Below are 23,729 nucleotides of genomic sequence, written 5' to 3' on the forward strand. Positions count from 1 at the left end.
CCTCAGCAGCTACGTTAGTTGTTTGCAGGTTTGTCCCCTCGGAGACCATTAGTGACCTCCCTATATACCCCCAGCACTCAACAGGGCCTGAAAGGAAGGAATCAAAGAGTAGATGCACTCTGAGGAGAAAAAGCCTGGTGACTTGGGTAAAAGATTCCTATTTATAGAAGCTGCCAGCATTCATTACCAGACCAGTTCTGGGCCAGGTCTTGGAAGTGCTGGCCCTTCTCACTGTCAGCCCAACAGGAATTTGGGAAGGATGGGTGACTAAGCCCAGAGGTGTTAAACAGATTATTCCAAGTCACACAGCAAGAAATAGGTTGAACTAGGATTTGTAACTACCTTCTCTGAGTGCAGAAGGGAAACTTGAGGCTCCTGGGGCCGAACCCAGCTGTCCTGTGAGGTTCGGGGAACCAGGTAGCCTGGAAAGAACCAGAACGTTTGGAAGCAGCAAGAGCAGGCTGTGCTGGCCCTCTGCTGCCTAGAAAGTGCTTGTATTCCCATATGTAATCAGCCGTGACATCCTAAGTGAGCAGACACAGGTCTCTTGCGCTCAACTGTTGCATGGTCAATTGAGGCCCTCAGAGCATGAACAGTATGACAAGCGAGGCCAGGCCCAGCTGAGGAACCATGCTATGAGTCATGACTGGGTACAGCAAAGCAGCCCCTTTAGGCATGGAGGCTAGGTACCCTCAGCACCCACTCTGGCAGTGGATGGGGTCACGTAGGGAATATTTCAACACCAACACCTTTTGAAGGCCTCCCTCTGCTGAAGCTAGCCCACTCCAGCCTTGTGACTACCCAGATGTGGCCTGTGTCCCTGTGTCCCTTGTAAACAGAAGATGAAAGAGCCCTGTGCTAAGGCACAACCCTATGCTGTGGCCTTGCCTATGAGCAGAGAGAGGATGGGGTAACTTGCAGAGACCCCTCCACATATCTATGAATGATTTGTTAGTCAAACATTGTCACATAAGTACCACATAGCATGTACCATGTACCCTCTATACATACACACTCAAGAAATCTCATGATCCGAAGCAAGGGAAGTCAGCAGGTACCTGAGGCTTTGTTTGCTGGACTGGGAGTCATCTGGCTATGTTTCTCTCACTGTGTGTGTGTGTGTGTGTGTGTGTGTGTGTGTGTGTGTGTGTACACCCGTGTATCTATGTGAGTATATATCTATGTGTGCACTTGTATATCTGTGTGTTTGTGTGAGTGTGTGTGCATATTTATATCTGTGTGTGTGTGTGTGTGTGTGTGTGTGTGTGTGTGTGAGTGTGTATCTGTGTGTGCTCCTCTGAGTGTGTGTTGGGGGAGTGTTGCTGAGGGAACAAAACAAAGCTTCTACAAGCTAAACAAGTTTTCTACCACTGAGCCACATCCCCAGGCCCTCTTTTTTAAATTATATTAAAAATATTTTTATTTGTGTGTGAGTGTACACTCACACTTGCATGGCACATGTGTAGAAGTCAGAGGACCACTTTTAGGAGTCTGTTCTCTTCCTCCATCCCGGATCTGGTGGTTGAACTCAGTTTGTTGGACTCTTGCACCAAGCATGTGTGTCTGTTGAGCCACCTTGCAAACCTCCCAGCCCTCATTTTACTTATTTGAGGACAGGGTCTCAATAAGTTGTCCAGACTACCTTGAACTTTCTTGACATTCCATGCAGGTCTTTGACTTGTGATCCCCCTACCTCAGTCTCCCAAATAGCTGGGATTGCAAGCCTGTGCCACCACACTAGACTGTCTACCGGTTACTTTTAATGGCCACTTCTTTGATCTTGTTTTGTGAGACAGTGTCTCCTGAAGTCTAGGCGAACCATGAACCTACTGTGTATCTGTGTATCTGAAGCCAGCTATGTATCTGTATCTTTTGGCCCCAGCCTCTCAAATGCTGAAGCTACAATCCTGTACTGTGACACCTGGCTTTCCCACTCATTATATACCTGACCCAACTTAAACTACAGTGTATTCTTTTCTTGTTGAAAATACCGCCTCGAAAGCCTCCTATATGGGTAGGTACCCTGTGGTTGAAAATACTATCTGCTACCTCAAGCCCAAGTACTCCCCAAGTCCAGAGAGGATGGTGTTCTCTCCCACAGGCTAAGACCAAGCTATGTCATAACATAGCTTGTCCTGCTATGTTAGGGCCTAAAGAATTGGGATAAGTAATGTCTCTATTGCCCAGCAGCAGAGCAGGCCAGTGGTTAGAACTGGAAAGAGTTTGAACAGCCACCAGTAAAGGAACTGAAGTTCAGGGACAGGAAAAAGCATGCCCTGCCCTGAGTCACACAGCAGGACTAGATAGAACAGAAGAACCACCAGCCTGGTCCTGGGTTTGGTGTGGTCCAGGCTCTGCCTGTCTGTCTTGGATTTTGTATGGGTCAGGCTCTGCCTGTCTGTCCTGGATTTGGTTAGTGTGCCCTGTGAACTATGCCTGTCTGTCCTGTCTTTGATCTGCCCTATGGACTCTGCCTGTCTGCTGCCTCCCAGACTGCTGGTAAGGGGTTGCCTAGCCTAGAACCATGTACTACCAGTGTGTTCAGTCATCGGTCACTAGTAACTAGAATTCCACAGCTTGTGCTGTGCTGCCTGTCCTGCAGAGGCAATGAACAGAGGTGGGAATTGGATCTTTAAGCTGTGCTATATTCAGAGAGCCTGCAACCAGAGAAGGCAGTAGATTAACATCTTTGCCAGAAGGATTTATAGAGAATAAGGGGAGGGAGTTGAGTAAAGGCAGAGAGTCATCCTTAGAACTCAGCCTCACTCCTCTGGTTAGACATGTTTCTGAGACTTAAGATCCATGCCTGTGGTAGTTTGAATGTAATTGGCTCCCATAATCTCATAGGGAGTAGCACTAATAGGTGTGGCTTTGTTGGAGTGGGTATCGCCTTGTTGGAGGAAGTGTGTCACTGTGGGGGTGGGCTTTGAGGTTTCCTGTGCCCAAGATATAGCCCAGTGTCTCAGTCAACTTCCTGTTGCCTGCAAGATGTAGGACTCTCAGTTAGGCCTCCAGCACCACCTCTGTCTGCATGCTGCCATGCTCCCTGCCATGATGATAAAGGACTGAATCTCTGAAACGGTAAGCAAACCGCTTATAAGTGTTGCCATGGCCATGGTGTGTTCCTTCACAACAATAGAAACCCTAACTAAGTCAGTGCCCCTCTCATTATCATCCCTTGTGCTCTCCTCTCCTGTGCATATCTGGGTTCATGTATTTCAAAAATAGCACGTCTCCTTAGCTCCCACTAGAATTAACCTTGTACTCCTTCAGGAGTATGTGGGCTGGTGTGAGTAGGGGTCAACAGAACAAACAAACCTTTCACAGTGTATACATGATGCTCTCTTCCTAAGGAGTATAAGTATGTTTATACAGCAGAGAATATAACAACAATGTCCCCATCCATCCTTCCTGTCCCACAGCAGCTATAGCAAGTAGCCAACATCATCATCTTCAGAAGAGAAAAGGTTGCTTTTCAGTTGTGGCTTTACAGGTCCCAGTCCTTGGTGGAGTAAATCCATTACCTTTAGACCTCTGGTGGAAGTGTGTGTCAGAGTAAAACCGCTTCCTTTCCAAGTCAGAAAGTGAAGGGGGGCAGAAGTCCCATTAAGTGTTTCAAGGACCCTTCCCCTCGAGCTTAAGACCCTGCTAAGCCACACCTCCTAAAGGCCCCACAACCTCTTAATAGCAACAGGTTGAGGACTGAGCCTTTGAAATTACCACCAGACCCAAATCATAGCCGCCCTGGATCCCATGAACGACTGACTGACTGTAAGCAGAGACATTGCTGTTCCTTCTACTCTCCAGCTGTGTCCCATGCCCAGATGAAGCAGAGTACTCTGAGAAGCAGCCACACAGATGGAAGATCAGCCAGGCTTGAAACTTCCTCGGTGAAGGCTCAGGCTTCTCATACCTGGGATCCTCCTGGGGACAGGGAGCTCATTGTGAGGCAGCACGTGGTATTGCTAGGCATTTCTGTCCTGAGAAATGACTAACCCGTTTCTAACTCCAAGACTACTTCCCCAATGTCCTGTTCTCTAGCCAGTTCAAGTAGGATTTAGGGAAATCCTAAGACATACCAGCTGGGGATGGGGAGAGATAAGGGTCCCTGTGTCCCTCAGTCCACAGGAAAGCAGACTTAAGTAGCAACATGGTGTGAGGGGACGGTGTTGAGATGGGAGAAAGATGGGCCCATGGTTGTCCTGGAGAGGAATTCTAATCCTAGATGGGCAGCAAATACCTCTTTTCCTAAGGGAAAGAATGTTACTCTGTTTATAATACCTGGGCCCCTCAATGTGTACAACACACACACACACACATACCAAATGTGTACAGTACACATACACACCAAATGTGTACTTTACACACACACACACACACACACACACACACACACACACACCAAGTGTGTACATTACATACACACACAAACACCAAATGTGTACATTATTGGGGGGGGGGGGGCTCGTGAGTAATGCTTTCCTGAATGCACCAAAAAGATGCCCTCCAACTCAATTAGATTCTCACTAACTTCTAGGGACATGCAGACCTCACAGACTAAGGACTCAATAACACAAAGCCACTCCCAATTCTGTATTCTAATTGCAAGTAGGAGGTGGCCAAGGTTCCCACACTACTGGGCCACTAGGTGCCACAACCCATACTCAGATTCAGCAGCTTGCTGATACAGCCACTCAAAGAACTTAGGGTGACTACTCACTGTTTCCAACTCCTGTGAGAATTTATTTAAAAAACAAAACAACAACAACAATAAACAAAAACAACAACAAAAACAACCAGTCAACAGACCCATGAAGGGGTGTGCAGAGTGACATCTGCCCCTTTGAATCTGGGATGCACCACCATCCTGTCACCTGTTTGCCAAGCCAGTAGTAGCTTCCCATGCCCCTCACTCTAGGCTTCTAATGGAGGGTACCCTAAGTAGACACAAGGGGTGAAATCCCTGAGCCATTGGTGGTCAGCCCAGACTCCAATTCCCGAAGTGCCTAGGGCCAGTGGGTGTGACTAAAAGTTTCAATTCTTCAGCCCTGTGGTTGATTCTTCTGCTAATCAAGACACCCTCCCCCACATCAGCACATTAGCATAATAAGCTCAAGTGTGTTTGGAAGGGCTTTCAGTGATTGTCAAACCCTGCTCCTCTCACCATTCCCAAAGGAATTCCAGAGTCTGGACAGGCCCTGAGGGAACAGAGAACAAGATATCTTAAATCACAGAATCACCCTCCCCCAGGACAGTAGACCTGGACCAGAGCCCCAGATCTGGAGCCTGGGGTAGGGCTGAGCTGCTGTGTCCTCTGCCTAAGGTCAAGATCATGGCTGTGGTGGGGAAGGGATGTAGGGCAGAGGTCATGAGGGCCTTCTTGGCTTGCTGCTCCTCTCTTGTCATCACTGCTAACAAGGCCCCAGGGTGGAGCTTGCACAGCACAACTGCACTTGTGAGGTTCAACTTGAACCTTTTCGTTTTTAACGGTGCTGTTTTAAGAGCCTTGTGCAGACTAGGCACGTCATCTGTCACCCAGCTACATCCCGACCCAACTGTGACCTTCTGAGTGGGACCTTTCCCTTGCCCCTGAGTTGGGAGTGTTGACTGCCAACTTCTCTGCCTTCCCACAACCGAGGACCCGGTGCTTGGCAACCAGAGCCAACTGCGGGCACTTCAAATCGGGGTTATCTTGTTAGGCCTGGGGAGCAGGTGGCTTTAGCGATGACGAGGACATATTTGCTTTATGTGGCCTTTCCAGAAGTTGTGGGCTTCAGGTGACCTCAAAAATGTCTAGTTGAACGCTCCATCCAGCATTTGGAGTTTGGAGGGTGAGGGCAGTGTAGGTATAACCCAGCTGGCCTTGTTCCCGTGTGGCCCTCACAGCACGCACCACTCCTCAGTTGGAGCCTTCTGTGTCCCCCAAGGTGGGGTCGGATCTGAATTGCTGTCATCTCAGGCTTCTTGGAATGAAAAAGAAGAAAACAAATCTGTAAACTAGCTTGGCTGTGCAGTGAGCCAGCCCAGCTGTGCCATCAGGACAGGCTTCCTGAAGGCAGAGAGGCACCTCCAAATCTTTTCAAATGGTGTGTCAATCACATTAAGCAGGAGTGAGGAAGCATATTCTAGGAGTTTGGGGGTGTCTGGGGAGGTTGTAGGTTCAGCTCTGTGCATGACTCCCCACCCCCAACTGTGCCCCCCTGCTGGGTTTCCAGGACCCCATTGTAGTAGTAGGGGCAAGAATGTGGGAGAGCAAGGTAGATGGAACAGAGTGGAGTGAGCCAGATGGGGGTACATCTTTTACCCAGAGGGCAGTGGGAGTCTTCTTGCACCCCATGCCAACAGAGCCCAAGGTGGGAAGTCTTGCCTGCTTGCCCAGCTGACCTCATGGGTGATGAGCTCTGGATATCTGTCACAGCACAGGCTTCTCTAGCCACCCGGTAGCCCCTGGTAGCAGCAGCCAATGTCCCTCACGTCCCCCTGCTGCTGTTTGCATGTATGGACAGGGGCATGCTCTAGAACTCAGGGTGCTCAAGTGGCTCCCCATTGCTATGGCTCAGTGGATAAACATCATTAAGGGGCCTGAACCTATAAGACAGCTAGAGCCTCTGTGAAGATCTATAATGAAGCTGCCCCTGCGAATAAGACCCCTCTGCAGTGCCCCAGTGCTCCAGGGATGTTGGAGAACCTTCAGAATTGGTCTCAACTCCTCAGCCTGACATTTAAGGCCTTGGGCCTCTTGGTGTTATGCTGCCTCGTCTGGTCTCAGCACCTTCATACCTCTACCGCATGCCCCACCTTCCAAACTGCCTATAAGCCCTGACCACACTGTGGCCTTGTTCTCCCTTCCTGAAATGTCTCTGACCCTACCCAGCCCTTCAACACTCAGAAGTCCCCAAACCCCATGTCCCTGCTACACCATGTTTCTGGTTCTCTGTGTGGGCTGCTGGTGCTAGAGCCAGGCACTCCCGTGAAGGCTCACAACACTTCCCACCTTTTAGCATGTTATTTATGTACTTGTCTGGCCTCTTGTTAGCCAGCAAATTCCTTAAGGGCGGACTCTACCTTCTGTAGCCCTCTCTCCCAGCGGTTCCCAGCAGGGCCTCTGAAGAGCTGAGCTGGATAAATATTTATTTGGTGAATGTCTGTGAGTCGGCAGCAAACCCTAATATTTCACAAGGAGCACCAGGCCGGCTGCTCCATGAAATCTCAGCCATTCCGTGTCCACAGCAAGGCCACTATCTATGAGAAACTGGAGACAACAAACCAGCAGAGAGGAAGCATGGAGGGGTGGGTGGCAGCAGCTGAGAGGACAGGACCTAACCCATTCCTGGGAATGAAGCAAGGAAAGCCCCATGGCGGATACAGCGTCTACAAGAAGTCAAGAACAAGTGAAGCCCGTGAGGAAGAATGTGGAACACAGCTTGGCAGAGAGAAGAATAGTAACTGTGAAGCATGGTGGCCTGGGAATGATGCCTAGGAGTTGCTCAGGGGTGTGGATTGGGAAAGGCAAGGTTACAGAAAGAGTGGACAGGAAGGGGGATAGGGACTGATGCTGCAGAACACTGAGGGATCAAGGGAGCATTTGGGAATGTTGACCAGGGCACAGAAAGTCAGCAACTTGGCAGGGAGGAGAGAGCTACAGTGAAGGAGAAGCCCTGTGAGATTCTAGCAGGGTTTTTCTCTTCTCTGGACCCAGACAGTTAAAATGGGAGAGGCTTAAAGCCAAGTTAGAGATGTTGAGAATACAGGAGCTAGCCACTGTTAGTCTATCCACATGGTACCTAGAAAACCTGGTGCCGCAGGACTTGGCTTTCCGAGGTGGCTGGAAGAGAGCAAGCCAATCAGGAGGCCCTACAGGGAGTGGAGGAGTAAGGCAGACAGCGGTTTCTTGTGGTCCAGGGTGTATGCAAAGCATGCTGTGTGGACCCCGACATTTCTCTTCACAGCTGTGTATAGGGGACTTTGTAAGCCTGTTCTGGTTTGCTTTTCTGTTGCTGTGGTAGACACCATGACCAAAAGCAGGAGAGCAAAGGGTTTGTTTCTGCTTATACTTTCCTGGTCATAGACCATCACTGAGGGAAGTCAGCGCAAGAACTTAGGCAGGAACTCAGAGTAGTGCTCAAGAGAGTGAGTAGTGTCTCACTCTCTGGCTTTGCCACTGACTTTATTATATAACCCAGATCCACCTGCCTATGGATGGTGCCACCCACAGTGGGCTGGGCCCTCCTACATTGATCATCAAGACAATCTTTCACAGATAATGGCCATAGGCCAATCTGATCTGGCCAGTCCTTCAGTTGAGACTTCCTTAGAAGACTACGCAATGTCAAGTTGACTGTTGAAGCTAACTAGGAAGAGTCCATTTTGCTGATAACGAGTTGAGTCGCAGCCAAGAAGTAGCTGGAAGCCAATGCTATGATTTTGACTCATCTATAAGCGAAGAGTCTCAAGGACTCCCATTCCCCTTCCTACATGGGAAGCTGGCCCAGCCCATCTCCTTGTACAATGCAGCCACTGTAGACCTCTTTAGATCCTACCTACAACCCTGTGGGAGAGAAAGAAAGGTTGGCGTACCTCATTCTGAGGGTGATCAACTGTCTGGATTTGCCCAGGCCTGAGAAGCATTAGGTATCAAGCCCATGACAATCCCAGGCCATCTGGGGCATGTTGGTCAGTCACCTTCCTCATTCTACAAGGTGTAAACAGGCCCAAGTCCCTAGAGTTTCTTTGCCTTTCATGGTGCACCCACCTGGGCTTTCTGTTCCAAGCATCATGTTCTCCAGCTTGTGGTAACCTGGTCCAAGCTGGGAGCCACTTAAGGCCCTTGGAAACTGATGAGCTTAGAACTGGGGCAGGGACACCAGCGCAGACAAAGTACAGGGGGGAAACTTGGGGCAAGGAGAATGGTCTGCTGGGGCCCACACGGTTCACTTTAGCTGTCCCTGACAGTCTTTGGCTTTTATACACGTCCCCCTCCTCCTTGCCAAAGCCCTGGTAGAGCTCCACCAGAGTGGGGCAGGTCAGCCCTTGCTCTGCACCTCATCTCTAGAACTTTGGTAGAGTAGTCTACAGTCTGCAGTCACAGTGAGGACCAGTCTCACCCCTCAGTACCACTGTCATGATTTCTGGTTCATTCATGCTAGGAAGCCACTAATGACACCCACCTGGGATGTGGTTGATGGGTCTTCACTCCAACTGTGTGTCCTTGGGCACCTCTCCTAGCCTCTCTGAACTTATTTCATATATTGGCAAAACAGCAAAAATGCTGTTGTTTTCTCCAGGAGTTATGGTGAGGGCCAGTGACATGGCTCAATGCCTAGCACTCCAGATGCAACCCCTGAAGGTTAGTTAGATCCATGTACCTACCCCTACATAGGCAGGGCCCTGTTGTTTGCAGTAGTCCTCATCTCTAGGGGCTCATCAGACAGGGGGCAGGGAGGGAGTGACTTGTCTCCCTAGCTCTCCCTAGAGAGTCCCTACCAAGCCCCGCCCCCTTACTCCAGCGGGTATGCTAGCACACAAGTTCACTCATATCCCCCCCCCCCTCTCTCTCTCTCTCACACACACACACAAGCACACGCACACGCACACGAACAGGCACACACGCACTTTCCTTTTCTGTTGTTTGGAGCTAATTGTTTATTAGGAGATGCATGCAGGCAGCCCACGCTGGTGGGGGGCTCAGCTTGCTCCGCTATAATTAGGATAATGCACATTAGTCATTTAGTGTAACTCGGCGCTGTTCCCTCCCCCGCCCTCCCCCGCAGGCTCAGCTCCAGCCCAGGCATGCAGCTTTGCACAGGTACTGGCCTCTTTCTCAGTCCTCCCCAGCCCTCCTCCTGCTCTGGCTCCCTCCTCCCTCTCCTCACAGCAGCCCCTGCGCTCACCCTCCCTCCCTCCCTCAGGTCTTCCCTCCAGCCTCCTCTCAATCTGTCTTATTTCAGGTCTCTTTCCCACCCCAGACCCTGCCTAGCCAGCTGGGTTAGGCAGGTGGGACCCAGAGCAAGTCAGAGTCCTGCAGGGGGGAAAGTCTCAATCCCTCCTCAGCCTGTTCCTCCCACACTGTCCTCCTCGCTGCTGTGTGCCCCCTCCTGGCCGGCCAAGGCAGGCCTTTGTCTCCAAAAGCCCTTCAGTGCCATGTCCCTGTGGCTGGTTTCATCCCTGTGCTGGTTGTTTTTTGTCAGCTTGACACAAACCTAGACCTCTCTAGGAAGAAGGTCAATTGCAGAATTGCCTCCATCAGATTGTGGGGGCATTTTCTTGACTAATGATTGATGTGGGAAAGCCAGTGATATCCCTGGTGGGTGGTCATGGATTGTATAAAAAAGCTGGCTTAGCAAGCAGTGTTCTCTCATGGCCTCTGCTTCAGTCTCTGCCTCCAAGTTCCTGCCTTGGTTTCCTCTGATGTTGGACTGCAACCTGAGAGGTGAAATAAATCCTTTCCTCCCCAAGCTGCTTTTGGTCATGGTATTTTATCATAGCCATAGAAACCTAACTAAGACACTCACCATCTTCTCCAGTCACTCATGCTTGCTTCAAACTCTAGAAACCTTGCCCTGCAGGAGGCTTGTTCCGTGGCAGGTCATGATCAGATCTCAGATAGTGATGGTGGGGCAGGGAGCTTTCCATGCTTAGGGACTGGCCTGGGCAGGAACTGCAAGGTAGTAGGGACCAGGGGCTAGTACCAGAGTCTGAAGGATTCCTTTCATCTCTAGATGGACACCCACTAACTGACCCCAGACCTAAGACCTACGAACATCTGACCCCACTTCCTCCATCCTTCCCCACCCCCACTCCCCATCACAGAAGGCTCCTCACATGGGAGCTCATGACCGCTGGGCCTTCCACAATCGCAGCTCCAAGGCATGAGCTGCTGAGTTAGAAACACAAAGCTTTTTGTCTTCACAGGCCTCTGGAGGCAATCCTGGGGTCACAGACCAGCTTCAGACACAGGCTTGAAACACAGACAGGCATAGGGAGACAAAGAGTCACTGAACTGACAAGGACAGGCTGTCTTCCTGCAGCTCATCTCCTCCCCTGCTTAGACTTTTCTCCTCCAACCCTGAACCCCTGGGCTCCCTGCCTTGGGCCCCTCCAGCCCAGGGACAGCAGCCTGGGGTGTACCTTATCTAAGTCACAGGTACTTACACCCCATCCCAGGATCCCCTTCTCACATTCCCCTATAGCTATCTCCATGAAGATTCTCCCAGAATCCCACTACAGCAGACTAGAAAGGGACTAGCCAACTCCCAGGACCAGAGAGCGAGCCTTTCAGCCTGGTGGCAAGGTCCTGGGCTGGCAGGCAGGACCCAGGAAGCCTGGTTCTGATATTGTGGTGGCTGTGTGCTGTGAGCCAGTACTCACTGGGCCTTGGGTTCCACAGATCAGCATCAGTTAGCTGATTCTAACATTCAAGGCTGTTCCTACATCAGCCTTGTGGGCCCCTGGTCACTTATCCTTGAATATCTGGTCCTATTCCTGGCTCTCAGAAGCAGTCCTCATACCTTGAACCCCATCCAGGTTGCTCCAATGGCCTTCATGCTAAGGAGAAGAAGCAGCCTCTCTCACTGGTGGAGGGTTGTGGATAGCAAGCAAAAGGAGTAACCAGTTCAGGATGGGTGAGCCAAGAGAGGGGAGGATGGCAGGGAACCTGGCAGAGGTACTGAGGCTGTGCATATGCATGTTAGCAGGCACAGCCTCCCAAGACAACCTCATTCATTCATTCATTCATTCATTCATTCATTCATTCATTCCTTGCTCCATTCAGCAGGAAACTGGTATAGGACTTTGTGCTGGGTGCCAGGAATCAAGGAAACAGCTGGGCCTGCCCAAAGCAAGAAACAAACCCCCACTGTAAGCAAAGGAGCACTAGTATCAGGGTTCCACATGGGAGGGAGGACCTTTGGACACTGACCCGTGAGGCCATATGGGGATGCAGTTAATGGCAGTTGATTCACATACAAGCATCAGCTGGACTGGGGATATCCTGGAGACAGTCCTTCATTAGAAGATGAGAAGCACCCCCTTGAAGGAGGTGTTGTTCTTACTCCATTCTGCCAAGTGGGAGGGAACCCAAGGTAGAGTGGAGAGCCCCCTGCTGAAGGCCATAATAACCAAGCCTGCTGACCACAGCCCTCGTGACCTGCATTTTCTTGATGCCCTTCCAGTGGAGAAATGGAAACTCCCAAGCAGATAGGGACATGGGACTCCTGAAAAAGAGCAGCAGAGAAGGGAACCTGGCCTGCATCCTACCCCATAGGGCACTCACTAAAGTCTTGGGTTCTGGCCAGCATGGGGTAGGGAAGTAAGGGGTGTCAGTTTTAGGGGCTCAGGATCTAGGGACACAGGGAGGCTACTGGTGCATCTGGGAGCCCTGGGCTCTACCCTCCTTTCCCCCACCTACCCCAACCTGCTGTGGGTACCAGCCTCTAGCTGGTTAGAAACATCCTCTAGCACTTAGAAACATCCAGAAGACACCCCATGCTAGTCACTGGGCGGATCAGCAAAGCTGGAACTACTTGGTTCCTGAGCTTGAGCCAGGGACTTCACCCTAGACACAGAGAGACCCTGCCTGTGAGGAGAGGGCCCAGCCACCAATGCTCTATCCCTCTGGGCTCCATTTTGTCCAGAATGGGCCTTCCTGCCTCACCCATGTGACACAGGACAGGGACCGACTTTTCCCATGCTAGGAGGTTAAGCCCCAGAGAGCAGAGGGCCTCTGACACAGGTCACGGAGCAGGCCACTGGCAGGACCTCCTGACTGGCTTCTAGGGCCCCAACAGCTGGTCCTCCTCCCAGTCTCTGCCTCTTGGGACCCTGAGTTATGCACCTGTCACCTCTCACTTCTTCCATTTAACCTAACAGAAATTGACATGACACTTGCCACTGGTCAAACAGTGCTCTAAGTACTGAGGAAACCAGGTCAGCGTTTCCCTCCTCTTGAGCTAAATGACCACTGAGTGTTGATGAAGAAACACAAGAAGAAATGAATTGCGGCACCAGCTCCATCCCTGAGGACACCAATTTACTTACAATGACTTTGCGAAATAGATGGTGACTCTCATTTTACAGGTGTAAGAAATGGACGCTCAGAGAAATTAAGCAACTTGCCAAAGGTCACACAGCTAGAGGGGTCAGAGCTGTCATTTAAATAGGAGTTTGTGCAACACCAAAGTCCCATAGGTTTTCTTCCTTTCTGCCCTTCCTTTCTTTTTAACAAGTTTTTTTTATTTTTATTCTTAGAACAGCTTCTACCGCTTTTCTTCATTTAAAAAGGATTTATTGTTTTCAGTTTTATAAGCTCGTTGCAGACGTCTTGGAAATACATAAAGGATAAAGTAAAAAAAAATGACAATCACCCAAACTCCCCCCACCACTTATTGCTAAGATAACACCAATAGCACCTTGATGCATCCCCTCCCTGGGTGCTCTGCATCTGCACACAAACCACATGGTTCCCTGGTACTTGGCAGCCCTTCTCAGCCTGAGCACCTTCTCTGAGTAACCTCCCCTTTGCACACATCATCCACACCAGATCAAGTACTCATTTCCATACATTTGCATATTTAACCCAGCCCTCCTTTCAGACATCTTAAGTTGTTTCTTGTATACTCTGAGAAGCATCTCATGGCTGCAGAGCATCCTTCTGTACCAACCCTTCATCATGTTTCTACTAATTACTCTCCCAAGGGAGGTTTGCTGAGAAAAAGATGTGAAAAATTTCAAGTCATTTAAAATAGTGTGTGTGTTGTGGGGGGAGAGATCATTGTATGTGTGAGTGGGCTTGTGTGGTGTGTGTGTGTGTGGAGAGAGAGAGAGACAGAGACAGAGACACAGAGAGAGATTGAGGATTGAAGCCAGGACCTTGCTTGCACTAAGGCTCTGAGTGGCATCCCTAGTCCCTTGATGACCCATTTGAGGTTGGAGTGTTGCTCAGCAGCAGGCAGCTGCCTAACAAGCACCAGGCCCAGGCCCTTTGTTTGATCCTGAACTTTGGTGGGGGCAGGGGCAATGCACATACTTTGAAATTGCTTCCTTGTGTGGTTGGCACTGTTGCTGAGGGGCAGGGGAACAACCTGTCTCTTTAATACTTGCAAACAGTGCATGTCTTTTGTTTATTTATTATCTAATGAGCCTTCTCCAAAACAAGGTTTCCCCCATGGCAATCTGCCCCATGAGAACACTGTCCATTGGTTATTCAATTTGCCTGCTGGGACATAGGTCACAGAAGGCAGAAGACAGCATTCCAAGCTGACCCACTGCTCAGCCCAAGGAGAGACCGCCTGAGCTCACTCCTCCCTGGGAGGCAAAGCTTTTTTCCATGTCAGCTTTAACTTCCTCATAGCATAGGGTTGGAGAGGGGTGGAAGGATGGCCCCTAGGAAACCCATCCATCACCTGCCTTAGTCATGGTTCTTATCCCCTCTCATTTGTTCATCTACCCATGAATGTATCCATTCACAGGTCTGATAAACAGGCTTCCTTTGGCCCTTGTAGTCCAGACACTGTAATGGCCTCTGGATATTTGTTATCATAAACTGTCATCATTCCTGCTCTTAGACCATGAGAATCTGCCACTTTGGTGCCCTTAACTGTCTTCCAATTAAACTTCTGTGATGTATCCACCATTCAGGTAGACACAGAAATTCAGAACTCTCTCCTTTGGGATCCCAATTGTGTCGGCCTGCCTAGATCTCAAGGCCCTGTCTTCTGTTATTCTTCATTCCAGCTCAGAAGTAGGAACTGAAGAGTCCCAGACACCAGCCTTCTATATGACCCACATGCCTATGGGTGTGCATACACACACACACACACACACACACACACACACAGCCATCTCCTAGCACACAGACCAGCACCCATGAGAACAGCTGGATTGCATTTCCTCAAACTCACCAAACTAATGACACTTTTTTTTTCTGATTTGAAAGTGATTAGTTTTAATTTAGGAACAATTAGAGATAGAGGCAGGAGGCATCTGATCCTGATTAGATGCAGGGAGGTGGTCAGTGCCCCAACCCTGGGCTTCCAGGAAGATTTATTTATACATTCAATATAGAAGAGAGAACTAGCCTCTGCACCCAGTCATCTCATATGCCTAAGGCAAGTCTGAAATGCAGAGGGCAGGAACTGTGTCTACCCACCTCCTCCTTGCACATGCTCCCAGTATCATAAAGGCACAGGACTACCATTTGCCAGGCATCCACTGGGAGCCTCACTGTACCACAGGAAACCAGTCCAGCCCCTATCCATCATATACCATCTCAGATGCATAGGCAGATGCAGCAAAATCACGCAGGCTCACAGGTCCGATGGTGGAGGTGGTTTGAGGGACCTCCATACAGGCCAGCTGACATGCCATCCAGCATCCTCCGGTCCCAGGGAAATAATCACTGAAGTAACTAATGTGGGAGTTCTTTGATGATCTGCTTGCCACTAGCTCCACAGTCGGAGCTGCACAGAGAGATCAGAAGCAAAAAGAGCATTGGGGACGAGGGATTGCCAAGCCTGAGTGGAATGTACCATCCCCAGCTGCCCACCTCCTGAGCAAGCCATCCCTTGGGTCCTGGTAGATAGGATGCCCTTCCTGCGAGACACTGCTCATTCCTTCATCTTTCCAGTTGTGGGGAGGATAGATCTGGTCCAGCTCTTACAGGAGGGGCCCCTTGCGAGGCACAGTCTGGAAGGGGTTGGGATGGTCCCGAGTGTCTGTCACTATTCCATATGCAAAAGATGGACTGCCCCAGCATGTTTTCTTCCTTCATCACACTTGCGCGTTCCCTTACTAGAGGAAACTGAGGCCGTGAGGGGCAGAAGCAGCCAGTTCTCAAGTATTCATTTGCCAGGAACACCATGATAAGGTGGGTGGCTTGGGCACCTGAAACATGTCGTTTCACAGTTCTCAGAGCAGACAATGGAGATGGTGTGGGCAGAGTCTAGTGCAGTGAGAGCCTCTTATTGCTGGCCTCTCGTGTCTCATGTCATCTTGCCTCTGGGTGTATCTGTCTGCTGTCTCCTTATGGAGACATCTTGTCACACTGGACCCACAGTTTCCCAGTACCTGTAGGGCCTCTTTAGAGACCTTATCTGCAAACAGCTTCATGCTGATATCTTGGTTGTATGAACTAGGAGGATACAGTGCAGATCCTGACACCCATCAGAAAGACAAAGAAGACAGAGAGAATCCCCTTGTGTCGGAGATGACAACAAGGAAAAGAGACCCACGCAGCAGAACATGGCCAGGCCACAAAGCAGAAGGAAGCCACCCACACAAAGGCAGAGCCAAGCACTATAGCTCAAACAGAAGAGCCAGCTGACCTTGGACCCTAGGGTCATGTCAGAACTGCAGTGGCAGCTGCTGGGGGGCTGAGCAGGCATGGGTGCTGTGTGTAAGGCAGGGGCATGTGTAGGCTTCCAGGCCAGTATGCAGGTCACAAGCAGCTGCTGTGTGTTGAGTATGCCAAGGCTGGTTCCAGCTGTCCTCACCACCCTGTCTCACCCCTAAAGCACCCACCATTGACATGCCCTGACCTCCACTACCCCACACCTTTCTTCAGCAACCTTCCAAAGCCACATACAGGGGGTCCAAATGTATTTAATCCCAGAGCTCAGGAATCTGAGACAGGAGGATCCCAAGTTCAGAGTCAGCATGGGTTACATAGTGAGACTCTCTCTCTCTCTCTCTCTTCTCTCTCTCTCTCTCTCTCTCTCTCTCTCTCTCTCTCTCTCTCACACACACACACACACACACACACACATACACACACACACACAGACACTGAGACACTGAGACTTCCAGGTGTTTCATCTCCCTGGGACTGTGCATTACTTCATGCACGCAATGTTTACAGCTGTGTGCTAAGTCTCAAGACACCGTGTGTGTCATCACGTACACTCAGGAACATACCCACTAGCTCTGAAACCATCGCCTCTGGGTGAACCTCTGCTGACCCCATCAGCCCTACTTCCTGCACTCTCCATCCACCCAAGAAACCGTCCAGAGCCTCTCCTACTTTCCAAAGGAAATCAGAGCCTCTAGAAGCCAGGCAGCTTCCTTTTGGCTGAAGACTCCGGATCCAAGCCAGAGACCAATCTTATTCCACCACCGAGGAGCCCTTAGGACCACAGCAGGATACAGTGACTGGGGGTCTCTCTTGGTGGGCGGGGTGACAGGGCCTGCTGTGGGCCATCATGCCACAAACAGGAAAAGAAGCAGTGCTTGAATGCTGGCTGTTTGCTTAGGGTGAACACTCTATTTCAGAAGCTTAGCGTCCCCATCTGCAAAGTCACTGAAAGAGGATAAGAGCCACCAAGCCTCTGAGCCAGAAGCCTTCCCCCAGGGCCCATCCAGGCTCCCCTGGAGGCCTCACCGAGGAGAAACTCATTACTACTCAGAGAACTTCACCCACTGTTCTTTCAGTGAACATTGATTGAGGGTCTTCTATGTATTGGCCATGTCCTAAGTGTTTGAGTAATACAGGACACTCGTCAATGTCATTGTCCTTAGGGAGCAAAGTTCTGGCGGGCAGAAACCACAGATTTCTGCTCAGTACACCTAGTGATGTGGCTAGCAGTCCCATGAGGGAACTAAATCAAGAAAGGCTCTCTGGTTTTCTGTTTCTGCCCATTGGTAGAACATTTGCTTAGCATGCAGGAAGCCCTTGGTTTAATGCTCAGTACCTCAAAAATAAAAAAAAAATAATAAAATAATAAAAGTGCTGCAAACCTGTAGTCCCAACATTCCAGAAGTAGAGGCAGGAAGATCAAGAGTTCAAGGTCATTCTCTGCTATTCAGGGATACATGAGACCCTATCTCAAAAGAAGGGCGGAAGAGAGAAAGGGAGAGAGAGGAGAAGTAGAATAGATACAACAGTCACTTGGGGAAGATAACCCTGGCCAAAGATAGGTATTGTGTGACAAAACTTTTCCTAGGGAGACTCAACCCCACATAGGGAACCCATGACAGACCAAAGCATAGATAACATCAAACTTCAACTTGGTTAACCAGTGATTTTTATTAGGGTTACTTACAGGAATATGGGTGAGGGGTTACTTACAGGAGCTGAAATGACTCAGAGACAGCTGCATCACCAGTGTCCACCCCAGCATGCGTGACAGCTCAAAGAGCTGGGAATCTGGAGCACAGTGCACAGCCTGGTGGCAGCTCAACACGTTAGAGAGTGCCCTTTCCAGGGGCCTCTGGGTCTGAGCCTCTTCCCGGCAGCTGACTGGCTTTTGCTTCTCCAGGCAGCTCTTCCCTATCTATCAGCTTGTCTGAGTGGGCAGCAGTATAGCTTGTTTTTCCTCCAAGAGGGACTCTAAACTTTCATTGTTTACTTTGTCTGGGAGGGACCTAGAGAATCTGGTCAGTTTCAGGGAGTTCTTGAAGCTTTTTTTTTTTTTTTTTTTTTTTTTTTAAGTTGTTTACCTCTTGCTTAAGGAGCTCCCCTGCAGGGTGGAATGTTTTGATCGACTCCACACAAAGTGTTACACAGTTGCAGTAAACAGGCAGAAAACCCTGGCATCAGGGGAGAGGGCAGGCCCCCAGGGAGGCAGGCCCCCAAGGCAGAAAGGATTTCCCAGATTCCTGGGGTACATAAAGTGATTTCGAAGACCTAGTTTGACTTTGCCAAGCTAGGCTTACCCCGGGAGGCATAGGGGCCCTGAGACTTGCCCCCCCCCCCCCGCACTTCCTTCACACCCCTTGGGGTCTAGTGCCCTTCAGGTGGCCTCCACACCCAGGCTGCCTCCAAGGCTCCAGATGGTCAGCCATGAAGAGAGTAAAGGGGGCAAATGGGGCTAAGTGCCACTTAGCAGCCTCCAGAAGGCTCATGGGATGTCGGTGAGGGCAGGGGCAAGGTCAGCATTTCGACCTTTCTCCCTGTCTGCATTAGAACACAACCCACTGACTGCTGCTACTTCTCCAAGCCAGAGGGACAAGCATGGTGCACACCCACTACAGTCAGGGTAGCCCCAGTCCCTTCATACTGCAGTGCCTCCATACACCTGAGGCTGCCCTCCCCACTCTCAGGATTCCTGTGGAGGCTGCAGCTGATGTCACCTCTGCAATTTTAGGTGGAAATAGAGGCTCAAGGTAGGAAGCCATTTGTGCAGGGAAAAAGCTTGGCCTAGAGTCTAAGCCAGTATCTGCTCACTGGGCTCCTGCTGCTCTCAGAGCTGACTGGCTGTCCTGCCCTGAGTCAGCTGTCACTCTGAATTTCCACACTGCCTGGAGGCCAGCCCTGAAGCTTCTCTGCTTGAAGGGACAAAGGCAGAAGGGCTCTCCACAGCCATACAAACACCTTCCAGAGCCCATCTTAGATAGATACTTGCCCTCCTCCATTCCTGTGCCTGCCAGGACTTCTTGTAGGGAACAGTGTGTCCAGCAGGGATGAGTAGCCCTGAGAGCAGAGGAAGGCAGCGTGGTGGAGAAATCAGTGGCTTCCAGGGACTACTGATATCCCTGGAAGACCCTGTGGGCTGCTGGAGAGAAGACAGCGAAGTGAAGCCCCTCATACCACAATGGATTCTGGAACCCAGCAAAGGCCCATTGCTTTCGTTTTTTTCCAGTTTGTTCTGAGTCAAAGTTGCTATATAGCCCAAGCTAACCTCAAACTTGATATCCTCCTGCCTCAGCCTCCTGTGTGTGATTATAGCCACCACATCAGATTCAATTACTTTAATTTTTCTTTTGCCACTGTCGTGTGTGTTTCTGATATCCATGTGTGTATATGCAGGTTTGCGTGTTTATAGCCATATGTGATATAGGGGTCCCTACACACATGTGCACATCTGTGGAGGCCAGAGGTCCATGTTGGAAATCAACCTTGATCACACTTCCACATTATTCACTGAGGTGGGCTCTCTCAAGCAAACCCACAATTTACCCATAAGGTTAGTCTCACTAGCCAGCTTGCTCTGAAGGTCCCGTCCTTGTCTTCCAAGACTGGAATTGGAATTCCAAGGTGGGCTGGCCTGCCCACTGAGCATTTGAATGGGTCCTGAGGATTCGAACTCTGGTCCTCATGCTTGCATGGCAAGTACTTTAGCCACCAAGCTGTCTTCCCGGCCTTACCCTAGCCTTTGAATTGGGGTCTCAAACTGTGGGTTTTAAATAAGTTAGAGATAGTGGAGCCTTTTGAGAGAAGGACACTTGGACTTCACAGCTTTTGTGAGGAATCTGTATGCATGTTTGTGAATCTGCCAGGATGTAAATGACATGGATGAAATAAATGACATGGGTGAACTGCATGGAGTGCCAAGTACTGACTGGGATCTCCACTGTCTGACATGGGGGGTCTGCAGTCATTCATGGTGAAGTCCTCAGACTGGCTAAAGGCTCACTTAAGGCCCCATAAGTAGTCACATAAGGCAAGAGATGAGAACACTCTGCTGAGAAGGACGTTTCACAGGGTGGAGGGTGCAGCCTGGAGGGCTCCCTGGAGAAGGTGGCATTGAGGACCCACCTCGATTGTATCAGGAGAGAATTGGATGAAAGAGTAAAACATGAACAAAGAGAATCAGTAAGGGAGAGGGGTGACAGTGAGGTGTCCCATTACAAGTTGGGGCTAGGAAAGAGCACAGGGCCAAGGGACTCCTGATGCCACATGTCAAAGACCCTAAATGTCACGGTAAGGTACTGGGAGGAGGCAGCTCAGGACACAGCGGTGACCAAGACAAAATTGTTAGAACCTGTAAGCTTCCTTGGTGAGTCAGGGAAGGAGCCACACTTGGGATTAGGAGACTGAGGACAAAGTCCCCCAGTTATATAGTGTGTGATTTGGGATAGCAGGGGCTCCTGGGAGGCTATACCATTTGGGATGGCAGGTTTGAATTTTCTCCTGAGCTTTTCGGTGACAAGTGCCCTTCACCTTCAGTCCTTCATCTGTAAGTGAGTTAGTGTTTAGAAATCATAATGCCACTCCTAAAACGATCCGGTTATCAAACACTTTAAAACTTGCTGAGTTCTGAATGGCAGCCCAGCATATAGTGGGAAAGACCACCAAAGTCAGCCCTCTGTGCTGGAGCAGGGCCCGAGCAGTCGCCCTTTGTGCGACAGGACTTTGGCAGGTCCTCAAACCCACATTTTGAGGCAGCAACCGTTTACTCATTTTGCAGGTTTTTTCGGGGGGTGGGGGAGACTTAATGCCACAGACTGTGGAGATTAGAGGACAACTTGCAGGAGTCAGTTCTCTCTTTCCACTGTGTGGATTGAGGAGACACAACTCAATGTGGGCAGTAAGTGCCTTTATCCACTGAGCCATCTTGGGAACCCATCATTTTGCAGGTTTTCAGGACACCAGGGGATACAACCTCACTGAAGGCTCTCTGCAGGAGATGGGATGGATGGATTAGTGGGGGGTTGGAGGGGCAGTCCCGTGAGTCCCCCAGAGGTCTCTTCTGACCATTCCGGACCTCTCTGCTTTCTGTCCATAGCTGCCAGCCGCTCCCACCCGGCCAGCCCCAGTCCCCCAGGAACTCAGGCCAGCCCTGTGCTGCCAGTCAGCTATCGCCTGTCGCACACGCGGCTAGCCTTCTTCTTGAAGGAGGCGCGGCCCCCACCCCCAGCTGCAATCAACGGCTCCCTGCAGCGCTCAGAGCCCTTCGTGGTGTTCCAGACCAAGGAGCTGCCGGTTCTCAACGTATCCCTGGGGCCCTTCAGCACCAGCCAAGTGGTAGTGCGGGAGCTTCTGCAGCCGTCCAGCACCCTGGACATCCCCGAGCGTCTGACGGTCAACTGGAAGGTGCGCGCCTTCATCGTGCGCGCCCGCGTGCCCGTCTCGCAGCCCGTGGCACAGGTGCTCTTCTATGTAGCCGGCCGCGACTGGGACGACTTCGGGGTCACCGAGCGGCTGCCCTGTGTCCGCCTGCACGCCTTCCGCGACGCACGCGAGGTGCGGAGCTCGTGTCGCCTGGGTGGGGGCTTAGCCACCTGTTTGGTGCGCGCCGAGCTGCCCCTGGCCTGGTTCGGACCCCCGGCCCCGGCCGCTCCACCTAGCGCCCGCCGCAAGTCCCCCGACGGACTGGAGCCCGAGGCGGCGGCCGAGAGCCAGCAGGTAGAACTCTACTACACGCTGCATGCCCCCGATGCGGCGGGTGGCTGCGGGAGCGCGAGGCGCGGCCCCGGGCCCGGAGCGGCCGCGCGCGCCGAAAGCCCCACACAGCACCCGCTGCTGCGCATAGGCAGCATCAGCCTGTACCGGCCGCCGCCGCGGAGGGCCCTTCAGGAGCATAGACTGGACAGCAACCTTATGATCCGCTTGCCTGACAGGCCTCTCAGGCCCGGCGAGGTGCTCAGCATCCTCCTCTACCTGGCACCCAACTCCTCCTCAGCTGCCAGCCCCAGCGTGGAGCACTTCACACTCAGGTAAGGGACCTGGGAATGAGAGGGGCTCTCCAGCCGAGGTCAAGTGCATCTCTGACCTTTCATGACCTCAGCTTCCTTATCCTATCTCCTCCAGGATCATCTCAACAGAGCAGCTATATCTCTGGGCCAGTTTGTTCTTACTGTCTAATGCAACCACAATTTCTTTTTTTTTAAAAAAAATACGTTTGTTTGTTTTGTTTTGTGTGCGCGAGGTCTGCCTGATGTGGCCCTCTTGTGGAGGTTAAGAGGGCAACTCTCAGGAGTTGGGTTTTCTCTGTCCATCATGTGGATCCCAGGGATCCAACTCAAGTCAGGCTTGATGACAAAGGCCTCTACCCACTGAGCCATATCCCCAGTTCCTGATCACAGCTTCTTTCTCTTGCTCTGTGTCACATAGAAAAAGATTTGCAACAGGAGTGAATATGAGCCTTTTTACAAGCATGGCTGTGAGAAGGTGCTCAGGCACGCACTGGTGCAGCTCACCCAAATTTCATGGATGAGTCCAGGATGTGAAGTACAGATACCTGGCCCTTTCTATACAGAGCACACCCACTCATAGATGCCCTGACCATAACCTATCACCACTTGACATCATATTTTTTTTAGTGGGAAATCATGGTTTGAGTCAGGTCGGGAATTCTGAGGACATCAAATAGGCCTCACCAAAATGCTTCCCTGTCCAAGCAACATGTCTAGAAACTGAATTATCCCCACCAGCCTTGCACCTTCTTTCCTGACTCCCTTCTCCAAACACACACCCACAAAGCTCACAAATTCCGAGAGAGTGTCTGCTGGATTCAGTGATGGAGACTTGAATGTGAATGGATTTTACCAGCCATCCTGGGCTGCATTAACAGTAGCAGAGCATGTAGATGTAACAAGGTGATGTCAACCTTTTAGTCAGCGGTAATTAAGGCACAGCAAAAGCTTATTTACTGGGGGAGGGGGTGCATCTCCCATACATCCAGAGGAGGGTGATGAGGCTGTGAGCTCCTCTGAAACCACGATAAAAAGCAATGGAATTGTCTGGAGGCCAGAGAAGACTGCCACCTCTTTGCTGTCTGAAGAGCTGCCACAGTGAAAATGGAGGGATGTTCTTTCTTGCCCCAGCAGAATTCAGGGTTGCTGTGTCTTGTGTCAGTAAAAAAGATGTGGTTCTGAGGCTGGGGATGTAGCTCAGTGCTTGTCTAGCTTTCATGGAGCCTGGGTTTCATCCCCAGAACTTACAAACCGGGTGACACACTGCACATATGTAACCGTAGGGCTCAAGAGGTAGAGGAAGGAGGATTTTCAGAAGTTCAGGGTCATCCATGGCCACATAGAAAGTTGGAGGTCAGCCTCGGTTACGTAAGATCCTGTCT

At 50.8% G+C, this 23,729-nt stretch overlaps 1 protein-coding gene across 1 annotated transcript in view; it reads left to right on the top strand.

The window, feature by feature from the left end:
• Tmem132e (transmembrane protein 132E) overlaps nt 1-23,729 on the top strand; it is a 54,271-nt gene that overhangs the window by 21,301 nt on the left and 9,241 nt on the right. The window contains exon 2 of the mRNA XM_027426110.2: nt 21,438-22,368. Coding sequence (XP_027281911.2) covers nt 21,438-22,368 — 931 coding nt within the window. The remainder of the gene's footprint in view (nt 1-21,437; nt 22,369-23,729) is intronic.

Source organism: Cricetulus griseus, chromosome 7, assembly GCF_003668045.3.
Source record: "Cricetulus griseus strain 17A/GY chromosome 7, alternate assembly CriGri-PICRH-1.0, whole genome shotgun sequence".
NCBI classification, from domain to species: domain Eukaryota; kingdom Metazoa; phylum Chordata; class Mammalia; order Rodentia; family Cricetidae; genus Cricetulus; species Cricetulus griseus.